The sequence below is a fragment of the Sinocyclocheilus anshuiensis genome, unplaced genomic scaffold (assembly GCF_001515605.1).
Source record: "Sinocyclocheilus anshuiensis isolate Anshui unplaced genomic scaffold, SAMN03320099.WGS_v1.1 scaffold139, whole genome shotgun sequence".
Classification (NCBI taxonomy): Eukaryota; Metazoa; Chordata; class Actinopteri; order Cypriniformes; family Cyprinidae; genus Sinocyclocheilus; species Sinocyclocheilus anshuiensis.
In genome coordinates this window covers 355,480-375,672 of record NW_015549566.1, presented here as the reverse complement: position 1 = coordinate 375,672, position 20,193 = coordinate 355,480, and the positions used below count along the sequence as shown (strand labels likewise).

The following is a 20,193-nucleotide window of genomic DNA, read 5'->3' as shown; positions in this document are numbered from 1 at the left end:
TATATATATATATATATATATGTGTGTGTGTGTGTGTGTGTGTGTGTGTGTGTGTGTGTATATATATATATATATATATATATACACACACACACACACACACACACACACACACACACACATATATATATATATATATATATACATATACAGTTTTATATTATTTTATATTTGAAAAATATATTTATGTACTTATTTTAATATTTATTTCAACACTTGTCCTCCTAGCACCTATAGTATCCACCTGGGGTTCCCCTAGATCCTCGTTTGAAAACCTCTGGCCCCAATTTCACTCTAATTTTGACAAAATGTGTCACTCCATCTTGTTTTTGAACAGCACTGTGGGTGTGTTATGTCACACATATACGCTCTAATGCATATCTCGTGTCATACATGACTGCTCAGATCAAACCACCTCACACTCATCCTAGTGCCTTTCCTGCAGAGACAAGCACACACATGCACAAATGCACACACACAAAGGGCCCCTGAAAATAATCACTGTGGAGAACCTTATAAAGCGAGCAAAGCACACACACATACGAGATCACACATAGAGCTGTTGTTCAGGCTGGGGTCCTGAGAGCGGGGTTCAGAGCAGCCAGTGTCCCGTCTGGCAGGAAGCACTCTGCATTCTCAGCGACGTGCCTTGAGTGGACAAATCATGCTGATTGTGTGGGAGAGAAACCCAGCGCTGCTTCCAAGATGAAGGCAGAGAGGGAGGCATCATGCAAAGAGACAGCCATTCCTTCACCGTTTCTTCTCCTATGGCTTTTCATCTTTTCTTTGGCAGGTAAGACGACATCATGACTTTTCTACAGTGCATGTTGAGGGAAAACTTTCTAAAGAAGAGGAAGAAAAATGTACGCCGTTGTCAGTTTCACTTTTCAGTGTGTGTTTTGTTTGTGGGTGGCTGGATGACACATTTCACAAATGGAGCGATCAGTCAAGTTAATTAATTAGGGCACTTGATGAAACTGTACATTTGAAATGCTTTTAAATGTGTTTTGTTTTATTAGAAATACTGTCTTTTTAGAATGAATGTAATAGTAAGGAAGTTAAAAGGCAAATGGAATGATTATATGACAACAAACCTTAAAAAATGCACATTGCAAAATGTATTTTATTTTTTTTTTTTAAATAAATAATCACACCACAGACCAGTTTATTTTGCATTTTGGCAAAAAAAACATTCATGCTCTCTTTCATCTCCATCCATGCATTAAATTTATTTTAAAGTGCACATTTGTGCCAAAAAATCTGAACAACAATTTCAGAACAATCACTACGGCATGAGTGAGCTGGCATGAGCTTGATGACGTCACATTTTCTTAAAATCAGGTATAGATGTGCCAAGGACATGTCCTAACTAAAGCCCAGTCTTCCTCAGAGACCTTAGATTAGCAGAATCACTGGGCCCCACTGTCTATATCTCCCCATACACAAAAGAGCATGTCTCTTGCACAGCTGCTCCTGATTGGAGGAGAGCGAGCCTACAATCCATCCCTTTGTTAGCTCATCCTGGCAAGACCTCAACAGTGAGAATTGTTGCCACAGCGATTGAGCCATGCCACGCTGACTCGCACTGCCCTGGCAAAGCGGGCAAGGACATGTTGGTTCACTCAGGAGTAATAAACACAAAGCTGTTTACCAGCAGGTGTCTCGCTGGAGAGTTCAGGCAATGTGTATTTATGGTTCAAACTGCAAAAATTGGCTGAAAATAAGAAATAATCAGTTTAGTAAACATAAAAAGTGAAGAGAAAATATAGAAAATATCTATCTATCTAATCATTTCTTTCTTTATCTATCTAAATTTATTTATAATGCATTATAATATTTAATAATTTATGTTAGATAATGAAACACCAGCATCTTACAGTCAAGGGTCTCACTTTTTACTATAATTATATCTATCATCCAACCATCCATCCATCTAGTAAAAAGATAACATTGAGGTAAGCTGATGGTGTTTTATTTAATTTAAATTAATTATTTAAATTCATAGAGTTCTTATTTGATGTTTCAAACATCTTAATTGCAGACTGAATCTTCTTGAAAATAACACTTTGAATTTAGTTGGAAAAGTGCCTTTTGAGTACATTTTACTTTGAAATACTGTATAGTAATTCTGTATAGTTTTAAGCATGTTATTAATAAAGCTTGCTTAAATCAAATTTATATGTATTCATTTGTCAGAAATGTTTGTCCAAAGCCACTTACAGTACATTCAAGGTATTTTTGTAGGGTAAACTGGGGCAAGATGTAACACTTTTTACTCCAGTCATTGAATATTGATTTGTACAGTATCATGAAAAGCTATACAAATAAACTTGAATTGAAAAATTGAACTGAATATTGTTTTAGGGTTTACTATATCTTTTTTTTTCCTTACTGCTCAGGTTCATTTAACACATATTGACCTTTTGTGACAACATGCCCCAACTGCTGGAGTGCCACTTTAATGTGTCTGTTTGTGAATGTATTTTCTTTATGTATTTAGGTGTATGTGGGGTGAACATCAGCTGTCCGTCTCCTCTAGTGCGAGGTACACTAGGAGGCTCAGCCCTTCTCTCTGTGTCCTACACCAGCACCAGTTCTGACAAGCCTGTTATTAAGTGGCAGCTGAAGTGGGACAAACCTGTCACTGTGGTCCAGTCCATTGGTACAGACATCATTGGGAACCTAAGACCTGAGTACCGCGGCAGAATCCTCCTGTACGAGAACGGCTCCCTGCTCCTGCATCACCTGCAGCTGTCAGACGAGGGCACCTATGAGGTGGAGATCTCCATCACTGATGATACCTTCACTGGGGAGCGATACGTCAACCTCACCGTGGATGGTAAGACAGACATAGACATTTCATTTATGTCATGAGCAACTTTCCTTATCCATGTTATCTGGTTCTGTCACAGTTCCAGTGTCCAGGCCTTTTGTTCACATTGTGGCCTCATCCGTCCTAGAGCTGACTGAGCTCTTCATACTCAACTGCACTCACGACAGTGGCACCAAACCTACCTATAGCTGGCTGAAGGGCGGGAAAACTTTAACCAATGACTCGCGTCTGCTCCTGTCACATGACCAGAAGGTCCTGACCATCTCCCGTGTTGTGATGTCAGATGACGACGTCTACAGCTGTAGGGTGGAGAACCCCATCAGCAGTATGAAGAGCCTGCCTGTCAAACTCACTGTTTACGGTAGGTGTTGTTGAGACTCCACAGTCACCTTCATCAGTGAACTATGACCTGAAATGTTACATAAAATCTTGCTGTTTCATAATAGATAAGAACGCAAACAAAATGTAAAGCAAAAATAACTAGATTACATTCATGCATGTTTATCCAAAGTGACTTACATTGCATCCATTCAGTGTACACATTTTCATTTTATCAGTTATTGCTTTCCCCGGGAATCAAACCCATGACCTTGGCATTGCTAAAGCCATGTACTGTTTGATCCTTGATACCATATTTACCCCTATATGGACATATTAGTACTGTAAAGGTATATGTATTAGTACCTAAATTGTACATTTTAGTGCCTTGTGAAAGGGTACTGCCCCATTGATAGCTCTTCTACCTTTTTTTCTGACAGTATATTTAGAAAATAACATAAATAAATAGAGGCATTTGAGTGTAGAATGGTATAAAATAATGTGAATATTGTACATTACATTTTGAATACAAATTATACTTCAAAAACATATATCCCAGGCTTTAAGCATTTCAAGGGATATTCACACCCAAAAAGTAGAAGTAAATTATATCATTATTTAATCATCATGTTGTTTCAGACATTTCTGTGCAACATAATGGAAATATTTTATGTAGCTATTTGGCATTGAACAATAGTTCATTAAAAAAGCACACACACACAGTAAACGTGTCCATATGAATTGTGTACTATTCCAAGTCTTCTTTCCAAAGCAGTGTTGTTGTTGTTGTTAACTAAAACTATTAGAAATTAATAAAGCTGAAATAAAATAAAGTATAACTAAAAACCTAAACTTATAAATGTTGCCTTGCAACTAACTTACATATAAAAAAAAATACACTGAAGTACAAAAATTGCTTAAAATAAAATGAAAAATTAAAATAAAAAATACAAATTAATATAAAATGTATCAAATCTTCATAGAACTATTGAAAACAAAAAGCACATCACAAAATTGCTCAAATGTAAACTAAAATTCAAATGAAAACTGAAAAAGATAAAAATAAAAGAACAATTAAAACATAAATAAATACTACAGTAGTAGAAGTCACACTGGCCACTTTTATCATGTTTTTGAAGACTGACAGTTACAGTCACCATGAAAAAGAGCTGCAGATTCTTCAAAAGACTGAAGAAAAAAATAGCATATGGCTTTGGAACAACATGAGTGTGAGTAAAGAATGAAAAAATGTTCATTTGGATGGTTGGAGTGTTTATGAAAACGGCTGATGAAGGTGATGTTTACAAACAAGTGTTTGGCTCCACTGAAGCTCAGCTGATCCTCTCATCCATCTTCTACTTCTTCACTTGCACACATTTCTGTCAGAATACTGAGCCCAGCAGGGTCCTGCATTCCCTCTGCACAGTCTACCCTTTAAAAAAAGCCTTAAGTTGCCCCATTCATTCTTGCACTTATATTCCTGGCAACCTGTGCAATCAATCTTCCATTTAAGGTCTCCTTAATTTAGACCTTGTCTACAGTGTAGTTTGGTCTTTCAGAGCAGTTTGTTTTGTGGAGAGGAATGATGTACTATGTCACCGTGTATTCTTCTTTTAAATTTTGCAGGACGGAGTTCTCTCTACATCATCCTCTCCATGGGAGGCATTTTCTTACTCATCACCTTGGTGACTGTGTGCGCCTGTTGGAAACCCTCCAAAAAGTACCAGCTCTATTGTCCTTATCCATTCTGTTTGATAGGTCTAAAAAGCGAGCCACAATAAATCTCGCCAGCTTGCACTGTTCTTGTAAGAAAAGTCTTTGTGCTTCAAATGTTAGGAGGTCAAAGTTCCACAGATCAGATGAAAAACAAAGACCAAACCAACAGATTAAACTGGAAAGAAGTCATCTTTTACACATTTAGGCTTCTGTTTGTACACCAAATGAATATGATACTGCATTTGATATTTCAATCACAGTCAGGTATGTTGCTAACCAAAAATACATCATTGTTTTCTCTATAGAAAAAGGCAAGAGCTTGCCGGACAGAGCAGACAAAATGTAGCAGAGCAGAACAACGGCAATCATGAGGGTAACGGCAATCATGTTGTTCATTCTTGTAGAATCACTCAAGATAAATCTCTATGTTCTCTTAAACCAAAAACATTTTAAAGATGCACCCTCATTAATATATATATATATAGTTAGTTCCCAAGGCAAAATGTCTACATTTTATTTATTTTTTTTTTCATCTAATGTTTATATTTTATTTCATTTTATTGCAGCTTTTTTTTCAATTACCAATTTTATTGTCGTTGCCTAAAACAGTTTTATTTTGCATGGAGTGGGTCGCATCATGGAGGCCGCCATTTTGAGATCACATGACCAACAGGACACTACTCTTTATCCATGTAACCTCAGTTATTGGACATCTTAGTTTGCAGAATAAATTAATCAAGACTGACTGTAAATATATGATTCTACAATGGCATTAGTTAATTTGCTTTTGCCTTTATGCATCCACTAGGTGTTAGTATAAGTCCAAGGCTACTTCATATCAACCAATGCAACATTAAAAATTAATGAGTGCACATTTTTATTTTTGCCTTTTTTTACATCACTGTATAATACAGTGATTTTTTAATGCTTTTATTAATTATTGAATAATTTGCTTTTAAATCTTGAATATTCTCTTTACTGTAGTTGATATATTGCCTGCTAGAAATGACCAGAACCGTCGGAACCCAGGTGGACTATATGTCCTCAAAGAAACGGTAAGAAATTATTATTATTATTATTATTATTATTATATTGTTATTATTATTATATTGTATTATTATTATTATTATTTCCAGGATTTCCCTGAGGGAACAGATGAGTCTTCCTGTAATTATATCAACCCTATTGATCCCCTCAGCCCATCTTGTTATCCAAACATGTCTCCACCTTCTGCACACTCTCCAGATGCTTATATGCATTCAGGAAGAAGATACCCCCCTACCCCCATACCCTCTCCTCCATCAACCCCTCATCCTACTCTCATTCCACCGCTCTCCTGTCCACCACACGTGAGCAGCTTAACACGCAAACCCCACCCACCAAGACTAAGCCCCTCCCCTCCACATGCAGAACAACTTATGATTGAACCAGAAAACAATATGCACCACCACAGCCTCCCGCGATGAGCAAGAGAGTTTGGATGTAAAATGTCCAGGATAATGTCAGATTATGAGACTATGTATGGGGGTATGGAAATTGTAATTAGTTATTTTATATTAGTTATCTTATGGAAATATTATGGGTTGAGTATTTTATGCTTTCCAAAAGCTATAGGTGAATGAATGGTGTACAAGACCAAAACTTGTAGTTGAAAAGTAAGAATCTAATTTACCAGAGGAGTACATGGATGGTTTAATTGTTATTGTATACTAATTTTTTTTTTTTTGTCAGATTTAGCCAATATGATACTGTTGATTTCATCTATATTGAGCATTATTGGGATCTGTTAGGATTGACTGTAAATAGTGTTACTTTACGTCAGTATTAAAATTATTTTATTATTTTTGCTCAAGTAATATGACTTTCTTTCTGAATATTTAAAAAGACATAAAGACACAAGCCTCTGTGTACACAATTGACAACTTACTCCTTTTAACCACCAGAGGCTCCCACATCACTATCAATCAATAAAACATCTGCCACATTTCAAAGCTGGACCTCAAATAGCAAAACAGTAGTGTTAACAAACTCTTCAGCTTCTCTCCTTCCCTTTTTCTGTAGAATAATAGAAACGTGTTTAATTGAGTCACTTCAACTTGATTTACCGAGTAAATAAATTATAGCATTTCCCCCCTCATTATAGAAGGGTTTATCCGAAGGTTTTGTTAGCCAAATACTTAAAAGAGCATGTTAGTTAAACGCTGATGCCGAAATCAGATAAATGGCGTTCTACATGAGTAAAGCATATTCATCTCGTCCTGTCAATCACAACACAAGAGCATAAGCGGCCAAAACTTTACAACACCCCAAGTGAACTACAGCTTGATTTTTTAATATCTTTTTAAGTAGCCCATGGGGGAACATGGAGTATGAAAGTCAGACAGCAAGACCAATGTGTTGTTTACCTCTACTTGTCATGTTCAGCTTAACTGTCCAGCATTAGATGAACAGGCGAACTTGTGAATTTGGATTGGTAGGCCTATAGTTTTCATGTAAGCTGCAGACTAAGATCTATATTTAGAAAACAATTAGAGTAGCAATTAAGTTTTTTTTTAATTTTCTTTATTGTTTTTACATGTTTTATGGGGGTGAAAGGCTATAAAAGTGAAACGGTCGATTATAAACAAAATATTAGGCTACAGACTATATTTGTGACCCTGGACCACAAAACCAGTCTTAAGTCGCTGGGGTATATTTGTAGCAATAGCCAAAAATACATTGTATCGGTCAAAATGATTGATTTTTCTTTTATGCCAGAAATCATTAGGATATTAAGTAAAGATCATGTTCCATGAAGATATTTTGTAAATTTCCTACTGTAAATATATTAAAACTTAGTTTTTGATTAGTAATATGCATTGCTTAATTTGGAAAACTTTAAAGGCAATTTTCTCAATATTTAGATTTTTTTGCACCCTCAGATTCCAGATATTCAAATAGAAATATCTCGGCCAAATATTGTCCTAACATACCATACATCAATGGAAAGCTTAGCAGATGATGACCCTCATGACTGGTTTGTGGTCCAGGGTCACATTTATTGGTCAAGACTGAGGTTGCACATTAAGTTATAGGGGATGGCTGGTTTTGGTGACATTTTATAAAATGGTGAACATGTTATATCTTTTATTTTGCTGACACCAAACATGTGCATTTGATTTACATTAGGGTATTATACATTGGCCCTGGCTTTCATTAAAATAGACATTGTTCACATTGTTTGGAAACTTAATAAGGCCAGATATAATGTAAAGCCTATCTCCTTTATATGAAGGAACAGTGGTGTTAAAAGTATGTATATGAAAGTATGTGTGATATTTTGGAAACAATCTATGAGTTTGTAATGTATTGTTAATCTGTTAAGCATGTCTAACTCGCAGTTAGACAACAACAGTAGTCACACTGTCTGACATTAGGTGTGTGATCAGTCAACCAATCAGATGTCAGGCATCGTAAAGTTCAAGACTCTCTTTTCACAATAAATCTGTCTTGAAAAACAAAACGAAACAGAAAATATATAGCTCTTAGTCCATAAATAGATCATTCACACTGTTTTCAAATTCATGAGGATGAGTAGGGTGCAGCAGTGACGTTTTGAGATTATGTTAATAATGCTGTTATCTGAATTATATTCTACTAACGCCAACAAAGCACTTAACTGCATTATTTAAATGATTGACATTAGGTTGGTTTTAGCCTACACTCAAGGGTTAGCAGTTCTATCACTCTTCTTTGCCTATGAACAGTACTTGACGTGGTGAAAAGTGTTGTGTGTAAGTGGTGATTATGCAGAATGGGAACATTTTGGGTACATACTCTAATCAGTACAGAAAACCCCAAATCAGAATGTCTGTTTCTAAATGCAGTAGTATTACAAAATCTTTCCACTCACTCTTTAACCTTTTCTATACTGAGTAAAGAATATTGTGAAATTATGTGTGCTGGACTGACTTCAACATCATTAGCTGGTCTTTGCAGGTAAAAAGCTTAGTTTTTTTAAATGATCAGCCTTTCGGCATATTTTGTGTGGATTTTGAAGTCAATACAGTGTGGTTGCTTTTCTTGTCTTAACAGGTCAGAGAAACAAAATACGAATCCTTCAAGAAGACTTTCAAGCTTCACAGAGTGGGTGAAACATTAAGGATGCTGAAAAGCGAAAGGAAAAGATGAAAGGACCCTAATGGAGGAGTTTTCCATATTCCTACCCAGATCTGGCCCGGACACACATCCATAAACTGAACAACCATAAAACCTAATAAAATAATGTCTTCCCCTTAAATCCTTTATTATTGAAATATGACTGGACTCCTCTCTTTTGTCCCATGATTAGCAGCAAGCATATGCATTTCTGATTACCCGAGGTGTGATTTTCTTTCTCACCTAGTTACATAAGCTTTTAAATGTATGCTTTTGTGCAGGTCCGTTGTTAAGCCACCTTTGGTGATGTTGAAAGTTAGACGTGAACTTCATTGGCCAAATGGTTTGGAATAACAGTTTTGATTTCTTATTATCCACATTAGCCCTATCCAGTCTTATGTTCTTATCAAAACCGTGCCCTTGTGTCAGCAGTAAAACAGCTCCTCTGGGCGGCCCAGACTACTAATCTATTTCCGCAGAGGCATGTAGTCAATGGCACATGAGACTCTAAGAATTAAGACATAGGAAGCTTTTCTGGCCCCTCGGGGATGAGATTAGAGAGGAAGAAGGCTCAGAACAGGTTTGCGCTTGTCTCTGCTGTTCACACTTTCATCCCTAGTTTATTTGGGCTGTTAATGATCCAGCCACACATGCCAGCATAATAATGATTGTGATCCAACGTTTTTGTGAGTGGTTGTACTAACCATTGTCCTTTCCTCAGCTGACCAGATCATATGTTGCTCTGAGTGGACACAGAAAACTGTAGGGCACATTACGCTGACAGAAATGTCATTGAATTCACCCACAATTACTTTTACATAGCCTCAATTTTATATTGCCATGTTTTTAAGTAAATTGTGATTGTTTGCCATTAGTTTGCTTCAATGTTCTTAGGTAGTTTTCCATTAGTGATAAAAATGTGTTTTTTTTCTCCACTAAAGACCCATGAATCTCATCAAATTCAAGTGTTGAAGCTGCATATATGACACAGTGGACCATCATTTTTTCAGACGTAAATATAGACTTAGGGTGGGCTGCTAAATCAAGCAGGATGAATGAAAGGACTAAATTAAATGATTACAACAGCAACAACAGACATCAAGGGGGTTGGGCACTTTTTCACCGTAGTAACTGTTCCCCCTGACAACAGTGGAGAGTGACAATTATATTCAGGGTCCTTCAATACACCCAGGTTTCCCTTGCTCACTTGCTCTATTTGGCTCCATTGAGCACCTGGGACGGCTGGGAACGCTGCCTGCACGCGGGGAGAACCGGGAGCTGTTGATGCTGCACAGGCAAGAGTGCTATTTTCTGACTCAAAAGTTCTATCTGCAATGCTACGAATAGAACATTTCATTACGTTCAGATTAAGTTACACGGTCAGAAATAAATGCGGCCTGCAGTAAGGCTCTATCTTCAAGCAAGTTCCCAAGAAAGTCTCAGGTGACACTATGTCTAATTGTTTAGGAGCAATCAGAGTAAACCGAGAGTTATTAAAGTTGTACTTATGCACAGATGTGCACTATAAAGTATGTTCTGTGGATTTGATTGTCTTGTGAAAACACTTGGCTTTTAAAGGGATAATTAATCTAAAAATTTAAATTATTTTCTCATTTACTCACCTTCATGTTGTTCCAAACCTGTATGACTTTCTTTCTTCTGTGGAACACAAAAGAAGATATTTTGAATAATTTTTCAACTGATTTACCATACATTGAAAGTCAGTGTTGGCCTAGAACAACAATGGACACCATTGACTCGTTGTATGAAGAAAAAAAAAACATTTAAATTGCTTGACCCTTGTTTCGGCAAAGTGTAACACTGCTTTTAACCCTAGGCTATGAAGCTCTGCTCTAGAGCCTGGTTAGCACAATTTAAAGGGTTATTCGTTTGGTTGACAGTACTAGACTACAAGGTCTTACTTTATGTATTTATTTGCAGATTACATTTTGTGGTGTGCCTTTCAAGAGCTGGTCTTGGTGGATCTGCTCCTGGTTAGGGGTTCCAGGACAAGTGGCTCACTTATATAGTTCATCCTGTCAGCATGGGGTCTGGCTCCTCCTCCTGTGCTCCCAAAACCATCTATTTGGACGTAGATGGTAAAGTGCAGAAGGTGAGTGTCTCGCTTTAATCATGAATTCAGCTGAAGTCAGTTAGTGGCTAACATGAGATCACAAATTACTATAGGTGGTTGACCAATATGTTTTTTCTAATATCTAGAAAGCAGGGTGTCTGATGACCAATATAATGCAGACATCTTAATGAGTGTGTGAATTAAAGCACACAAAATTGCTTAAATTAGGCCTAAATGAATGCATTTTAAAGAAAAATATTGAAACAGAATTATTATCCATTGACAAACAAAATATGGGCCTGGTTGATATATCAGTTTATTACAAATACCCGAGACCTGAAATGCTGAATCAAAGCCAATAAACAAGATATTAAGCAGTTTGTCATTGCACTAGTAAGTCTGTCAAGAGGAGTGCTGGGAGATCAGCGTGCACAGATTAAAAATAAAGCTGAAGATGGCGTGTTCCACAGGTGTGACTGACATTGCATGCTGTTGTGACACTTGACACATTGTTTTCTCCTGTTGTTTCCTAGAGAATGACTGAAAAACTGTTAATGGTAGTGTTTAAATCCAATTTACAGAGTGTTATGTCATTATAATCTATGATTAATGAAAAATATTTTGTGTATTTTAGTCATTAAGATTTTTATGGGAGGTTCATGAGTTTGTACAGTATGAAAAATTTATATGGCAGAATATGCTTGTGTCAGATTCAGCAGTTCATCTTGAAGTGTACACAACTTCCTAAGAGCTTAGAGAGGCAAAGTGGACATTGAGAGCATTGAGATTGGCATATGTTTACTGTAGTAAAGGATCTATTGGAGATCTGAGCTTGTCTACCACAGCTGCCTCTTTCACCATTGTTATTCTCTATTTTAATGGTTTTAATTACTAGACTAATTTAATTGATTAACTTAATTTAATTGAACATATCAGTTCATATTATATATATATTTATAGTTATATATAGAGATATTACAGTTATATGTGTGTGTGTGTGTGTGTGTGTGTGTGTGTGTGTGTGTGTGTGTGTGTGTGTTTGTGTGTGTTTATAAATATTTGCATTACCCCTCACATGTTTGGGGTTGGTAAGATTTTTTTATTTTTTTGGAAAAAGTCTCACCAAGGCTTCATTTATTTGATCCAAAAAAAAGTAATATTGTGAAACATTATTACAATTTATAATAACTGATGGCAAAGCTGATATCTCAGCAGCTATTACTCCAGACTTCAGTGTCACAGAAAAACAGTGTCAAAATAAAACAGACAAATGAGATGACACTGTGAATATGTGGATAGCAAAGCTGAAGTATTTGATGTTTGAGTTTATAGGATCTGACTTGTGATTGCAAACTTTGGTGTCTTTGACAATCTGAGTAAAGTGTGAGACATCTGTTTTAAAACTGTAGAGGAGACAGACTGCTAGATTCTTTTTGGCATGAAAAGAATCAGAGAAGCAGGAAACTTAAGCGAAAGTCTCGATTTAATCTAATTTCTGTTTATAAGAAACAATTGAGATAGTAAAGGGATTTTCCCACTGGGATCAAAATCATTCATTTATCACTGTTACTTTTCAATGCTTTAAAATCCCCAAAATTTTCAATGACATTTCAAGATAGTACTTATTTGAATTTATGTGTTTGAGTTGCGTTGCAGTGTTATAGCGCAGTAGCATGAGGTTATCATTTTCTCATTGTAGTACAAGTATGACGACAAATACATCCATAATACAGCTAACACACCCTTATTTGTCCTGCTCAGGTGCTTTTCAGTCGTCACTGCAGCCCATGTGATATCACAGAACTGCTCTGTTCCTCCTCCGACATCCCTAGGTCTGTATATCACTGATATCACCACTGATCAGTACCTCAATTCATTTTGCAAACCTGAAGTGGTTGAGAATGAAGTTCTCCATAGTGTACAGACATAACAAATCCATCAAATTTCACTTTTTATATCTTCTGTCCATAGGAACAGTGCTATATTGATGGTGGACCCTGAAGGTGCACTTGTGTCCATTGATCCCACGATGCCCACCAACACCCCCAAGTAAAACGCAGTCTGGCCCTTGTTGTATGTATAAGCAGCTATGTTAATTTTCAGTTTGATCTGTCAGTTAATGATCCCATTTTGTCCTTTTAGCTCCCTGTACAAAGTCATTCCTTTGTCCACCGGCCAGCTGGGAGGTAACGGGCATCATTTTCACAGTTTTTTTTTTTTTTTTACATTGTTTGCCTCGCTTGCTTGCTTATGACCTTTAGTATCCTAGATTTTGCTCATTATAATGTTTCAAGCCAAGAGTTGTTCTGCCCTGATTTATAGCCTGTGTATTTAACTCCACAGAAAAGGAAGATATGTTTCAGAATGTGCTCTCAGAGGTAGCAGAGCAGTTCAGCAGGTAATGGACGTGTTTGTTTTCTCATGGACTGAAGATGAATCTTTATCACCGTAATATTTCTGTACTAAAAAAACCAGGCAAATATTTTTTCCTTCACTCTACAGAGCATTCAGGATCAATGAGCTGAAAACGGAAGTGACCAACAGACTGGCTATGCTGGAGAAGAGAGTAGAACGTATGTACTGTAATAACTATGTTTGACTGCTTTCTTGTTGTTACCTGGTTTTATTGTTGCTCAGACTTAGAGATGTACACTACAAGACTCACAAGACTCTAAACAGACTTTAAAACACTAAGAATCATTCACTTGCTGACTTTGTAAATGGTTACAGAGGAAAAACTGGGCATCATACACTTATCGACTGAGGATCACACTATCATACTTTTAAGTCATTCTGAACACAACAAACTCGCGCAGAAACATGCACAGCGTTGCTAGGAAATGCATGACAAATGAAAACAATACGTGTTCTAAAATCTGCCCAAAATATCAAACATGTTTGATATCCTCCGACTGGATGGAATCATAGTCTGAAGCTAAAAAAAAACATAGTCTGTGCCCATCATACACTATATAATTTTCTGTCATATCTGTCAACTTCGACTGCCTAACACCTTTAAACTGGCTCTAATATTGGCAAACAAATCACCCAGACTGTAAATCGGAGCAAAAATCTAGGCAGAATTTGTGTAGTGTATTCTGGCCTTTATGGATTTAAGCTAACCCAAGTATTTAACTTTGATATGTATAATTATGGCTTGTTGAGGAGAAGTGTGATATTGTTTCACACTTCTAGGGACCCAAATATTATAAAGACTAGGTTTTTTGGCTCAGGCCACCCTAGCAACATCATAGTAACTTGATAAAGAACATTCAGTAAACCATAGCAACCACATAGCAACGTGATAAACACCTAGAACCTACCGCATAGCAATGCAATGAAAAACACTTATAACTCCTTAGCAAATGCATAGCAACATGATACAAAACACCTAGACACACTACAGTATATGCATAGTACTACAGTAAAAACTACTCCAAACACCTTAGCGACTGCATAGTAAAATGATAAACACCCAGAGCACCCTAGCAACAGCACAGACACATGATGACCACTCTTCTTACTATGATGATTTTCTATGCAGTGGAGGGGTTAAAGGTCGTGGAGATCGAAAAGTGTAAAAACGATTTGAAGAAGCTGAGAGATGAGATGACATCCAGAGCAGGAGGAAGGTAAGTGAAAGAAAATGTCTTGCAGGGAAGTCAACGCAAGCGTTGCGATCTATCTGTTTATTCATCTAGAGCAGCTCTTTTTCAAACAAGAAACACAAATGTATCTAAATGACTAATCAACCACTCTCCTTTTAGAGTGAATTGTCCATGCAAATACAATTTCTCAGACGATGGAAAGAAATTAACTCCTAGACGTGACGTCCCCAGCTACCCAAAGGTGCTTTAAAGTTTTATGATATGCTTTGATTGAATTATGGGCCCTGTGGGAGAACATTTTGTCTCTATTTAGTATTTATCTCCGGTAATCTTGATTTCCCCAGTACACGCTTTCTCAGGAGACCATTGAAGCGCTGAAGAAACCAACATTTGATGTTTGGCACTGGGAGCACAATGAAGTGAGTCTGACTCAGTGTAATATACAATACATTTAGAGATGAAATAATACACACATGTTCATTTTTTACTGTTTACTGTTTGTCAGATGCTGAGCTGCCTGGAGTACATGTACCATGACTTAGGCCTTGTGAAGGAGTTTAACATGAATCCAATTACTCTCAAATGCTGGCTGGTAAGAAAATTAGTATAACTGTAAAAATGAAAGGGTGCAAGAAAGGTGATTTTCCCCTCAGTTTCCCAGGTTAACAGCTCTGATGATTCTTTTTATATGTTCTCAGCTGGGCATTCAGGAAAATTACCGTAGCAACCCGTTCCATAATTTCCGCCATTGTTTCTGTGTGAGTCAGATGATGTATGGCATGATCCACCTCTGCAACCTCCAGGTGGGAACTTTTACGTACATAGCAATTAGCACAGCAATTACTGTGGAACAGGAAAAGTGGAAACCTGTGTGTGTGGCCAACAGGAAAAGCTCACTTTGAAAGATATGGGCATTTTAATGACTGCTGCCGTGTGTCACGACTTAGACCACCCTGGATACAACAACACGTAAGATCTTCACCTCTGTGTAATTATGCTCTCGAGTCAGTTCTCATAAAAACTTATAGGTGTACCCAGGTGTTTGCCTATATGTTCGTGATGACAATTTTACAGCCCTATATCTGTGCCGTTTATCTTAGTAATCATTCCCATGACATATGACGAGATAATGTAGCGCTGTCTATATGCAGGTACCAGATCAATGCTCGCACTGAGCTGGCAGTGCGTTACAATGACATCTCGCCCCTGGAGAATCACCACTGCGCTGTGGCCTTCCAGATACTCTCACTGCCGGAGTGTAATATATTTGCAAACGTGGACCCAGAGGCCTTTAAACAGATCCGACAGGTATAGCACAAAATATCAACTCCCATTTAAGCAATCTAAGGGGCCGTTTATACAGATACATTTTTTGCATTATAATTGTGAGACACGGGGTAGTTGAATGAAAAAAAAAAAAGACACATTTGTAAAACTTATTTTAACCTGAGCGGTCAGATGCTGAGCTGCCTGGAGTACATGTACCATGACTTAGGCCTTGTGAAGGAGTTTAACATGAATCCAATTACTCTCAAATGCTGGCTGGTAAGAAAATTAGTATAACTGTAAAAATGAAAGGGTGCAAGAAAGGTGATTTTCCCCTCAGTTTCCCAGGTTAACAGCTCTGATGATTCTTTTTATATGTTCTCAGCTGGGCATTCAGGAAAATTACCGTAGCAACCCGTTCCATAATTTCCGCCATTGTTTCTGTGTGAGTCAGATGATGTATGGCATGATCCACCTCTGCAACCTCCAGGTGGGAACTTTTACGTACATAGCAATTAGCACAGCAATTACTGTGGAACAGGAAAAGTGGAAACCTGTGTGTGTGGCCAACAGGAAAAGCTCACTTTGAAAGATATGGGCATTTTAATGACTGCTGCCGTGTGTCACGACTTAGACCACCCTGGATACAACAACACGTAAGATCTTCACCTCTGTGTAATTATGCTCTCGAGTCAGTTCTCATAAAAACTTATAGGTGTACCCAGGTGTTTGCCTATATGTTCGTGATGACAATTTTACAGCCCTATATCTGTGCCGTTTATCTTAGTAATCATTCCCATGACATATGACGAGATAATGTAGCGCTGTCTATATGCAGGTACCAGATCAATGCTCGCACTGAGCTGGCAGTGCGTTACAATGACATCTCGCCCCTGGAGAATCACCACTGCGCTGTGGCCTTCCAGATACTCTCACTGCCGGAGTGTAATATATTTGCAAACGTGGACCCAGAGGCCTTTAAACAGATCCGACAGGTATAGCACAAAATATCAACTCCCATTTAAGCAATCTAAGGGGCCGTTTATACAGATACATTTTTTGCATTATAATTTGGAGACACGGGGTAGTTGAATGAAAAAAAAAAAAAGACACATTTGTAAAACTTATTTTAACCTGAGCGCCACCACAAAATTAGGGCTGTCACAATATAAGATTTTTATTATGGGATTATCATGGCCAAAATAATTTGCGGTAACCCTATTATTGCGTATAACCATATTATTAGAATTTCTGAAAAAAATAAATAATGCTATCAGTCAAATTCATCTTTATCTTTGTTTATTTGGTGTTTTCTCTGTTTTGGCAAGTATATCACATCCATACGAGTGTATGGAGGTGGAGAGAGAGTTTACCATAACTGTGCATGTGCAAAAACAACTTCCTGTTGATCTGAGCTTCCTGCAGACTAGGATGTTTAACACTTCATCTATTTTACAGAATTCAAAGAACTCTCGGTGGCTAACTTTTTTCAGGTGTGAATAGAGAGTGTCTCGATTTCATATTTCATATTCTCCAAAAACAGAAAATGTTTTTGCAGAAAATGTTGCAGAAAATGTTCAGAAAATATGTGTTTATTATATGACAATGTATTGGCAGGCTATCATAACACTGATTTTGGCCACGGACATGGCCCGGCATGGCGAGATTCTGGACTCGTTCAAGCACAAAGTGGACAATTTTGACTTTACCAATGAGGAGCATGTGACTTGCGTATGTATCATACACCCTTTCTGCCAAAACCATGTCTTAAACTAGCTAAAACCAGCAAAAAGATTGTTTTTCAGCAGTATATGGTATGAATTTGAAAGGTAAAGATTTGTTGACAGCGTGACAAGTAAAGATTTGTCGTCTTCTCATGTGTTCAGCTGAAGATGGTTCTTATCAAATGCTGTGACATTTCCAATGAAGTTCGGCCTACAGAAGTGGCAGAGCCATGGGTGGATTGTCTGCTGGAGGAATATTTCATGCAGGTTTGCTGATTCTACATCTTGTGTTATAATTGCTCTACAGTGACAGGTGGGTTTGTTTATACTGTCTTGTCTTTGTTAAGAGTGATAGAGAGAAATCTGAGGGGCTTCCTGTGGCACCCTTTATGGACAGAGACAAAGTCACCAAGCCCACAGCCCAGATTGGCTTCATTAAATTTGTCCTCATCCCCATGTTTGAAACTGTCATGAAGGTAGGTGAAATAGTCAAATAGTAAAGCAATAGTTCATCCAAAAATGTAAATTCTGTCATCGTTTACTCATTCTCATGATGTTTCAAATCATATCATGTTTTTCCTCTCAGCTCTTCCCTCAGATTGAAGAGATTATGGTGCAGCCTCTAAGAGACTCACGGGACCACTATGAGGAGCTGAAGCAAATTGATGATGCCATGACCGAGGTAAACACTTCTCAGCTCATAGTCATAGCTTTCTGAAATAAATAATATAATATAATATAATATAATATAATATAATATACACACACACATCTTAAGAACTCACGCTATTATATATATATATATATATATATATATATATATAGTCTGTGTGTGTATACAGTATATATATATATTATATACAGTAAATTGATGATGCTGTGACCAAGGTAAACACTCCTGAGTAATATTTTGATATTTTGAAAGATTTTTAAATAATATTTTTTTCTATTAAAATATAAAATTCAAACTTATTTATGTGATCTCAAAGCTATTTGTCAAAGCTTCAAAGAACATCATTTATTTGAAATATAAATCTTTTGTAACATTATAAATGTCACTTTTAATTGTGTCCTTGTCTAATTGTGTATACACAAATACAAGAAATGAAAAATACAAATATTAATTTCTTTAAAAATAGACATACATATAATTGAGCCTCATTATAGAGCCCCATCTTGCTAACATAAAGGTATGTTTTTTGTTCAATGAGGCACAGAAGAAAAAAACAGAAAATATGTCATTAGGAGGGAAGAAGAAATAAGCACTGCTGTGTGCATAATGATAATGTAAGTTAAGTGTAAGTATACTTGATACATTATACACTGAGTGCAGTGTTTTGTTCTTTTCATATTCCAGAAAGACATTCTTTTCACTGTTATGTGCTTTATGTTTTCTTTTTCCTTTACTTGCATCTTACAGTTATTTTCCTAAAATCTGTGCTTTTTATAGTGAAGCATTATTGGGAGAGTGATCATATGGCTAATGTGTTTTCATGTGTAATTTTAGGAGTCTGATTTTTGACCCATCAGCACTGTGTGGACAGAGTTCCGGTGTGAGGATCTGTGAGACGCTGGGCTGGGGTTGAAGACGGCTGGTTTGAATCCACTGAATCTAAAGGATCACCTGATTGACTCATGAAATCACGAGTCGCTTCCTTTTGCCAACAGACTGCAAGGCCGGTCTGATTATTTATTTTTGTCATTAATCATTTATAAAGCCTTTTTGGCTGATATGGGCATATATATTTATCACTGCGGTTTTAATCTGGTTTTTATTCTGTTTTACAGTGTTCAATGGAAAAAAATGCATTTCTATTGCATGTACGTATGTAGTATGTAGTTATCTGAAAGTTTTGTGGTCCCAAAGCAATTAAGATACCGAATTACATCATGACGTATTTCCGTAACTAGTGCCTTTTAAAAATGTGTTTTGATGATTATAAAAGGTCAGCACAATATGATATTGTTTCTTTTGTCAACTATTTCTCTCCCGACTTCCTCTTGAACACAGAAGTTCACATTTTAGGCGGTTTTGTGGTGAGCACAATACTGTAAATCAGAATATCAGCTTTTAAGGAACCCGAGAACTCCCTTTGCAGTGGTTTGATTCAGTTTCCAGCTAGATGCTGTTTCCCATTTTTTATTTGGTTATTGAGGTTTTAAATCAAAGCATTTGCACTAAAACATCCACATAGATACTAATTTACACACCTTCATTACTTTTTTTCTACAGAGCACAAAAGAAGATACTTTGACAAAATGTTTTTCAAAGTCATACAGGTTTGGAACAACTTGAAGGAGAGTAAATTGCAAAGTTTTAGTTTTGGGGTAGAACAACCCTTTACAGTAAATTAATCTTTTTTTTTTTTTTTTTGCTATTTGAGAAGTCATGATATTCACAACTTACCAGAAGTCATACCTGCTAAACATATTCAATATTTCTACCCTGTAGCTCCCTGTTCTCACCATTTTTTTTTTTTTTTTGCTCTCTGTATCCTATTTGCTCTGGTTTGCTTC

At 36.9% G+C, this 20,193-nt stretch overlaps 2 protein-coding genes across 2 annotated transcripts; both read left to right on the top strand.

Moving 5' to 3' along the window:
* Window positions 1-566: 566 nt before the first annotated feature.
* LOC107657237 (hepatocyte cell adhesion molecule-like) lies at window positions 567-6,857 on the top strand. The gene is made up of 7 exons (XM_016445264.1): window positions 567-793; window positions 2,501-2,839; window positions 2,913-3,194; window positions 4,778-4,871; window positions 5,173-5,240; window positions 5,852-5,922; window positions 6,004-6,857. The coding sequence occupies exons 1-7, from the start codon at window positions 706-708 to the stop codon at window positions 6,331-6,333; spliced, it is 1,272 nt and encodes a 423-aa protein (XP_016300750.1). The 5' UTR covers window positions 567-705; the 3' UTR covers window positions 6,334-6,857.
* Window positions 6,858-11,039: 4,182 nt separating this feature from the next.
* LOC107657236 (high affinity cGMP-specific 3',5'-cyclic phosphodiesterase 9A-like) lies at window positions 11,040-18,938 on the top strand. Its single transcript, XM_016445263.1, has 18 exons — window positions 11,040-11,117; window positions 12,840-12,910; window positions 13,050-13,127; window positions 13,221-13,264; window positions 13,422-13,476; window positions 13,581-13,651; window positions 14,623-14,710; window positions 14,846-14,927; window positions 15,031-15,105; window positions 15,192-15,278; window positions 15,385-15,489; window positions 15,573-15,655; window positions 15,838-15,994; window positions 17,570-17,683; window positions 17,839-17,943; window positions 18,024-18,152; window positions 18,263-18,358; window positions 18,888-18,938. Exons 1-18 carry the CDS (start codon window positions 11,049-11,051, stop codon window positions 18,936-18,938), a joined length of 1,560 nt encoding a protein of 519 aa, XP_016300749.1. The 5' UTR covers window positions 11,040-11,048.
* Window positions 18,939-20,193: the final 1,255 nt, after the last annotated feature.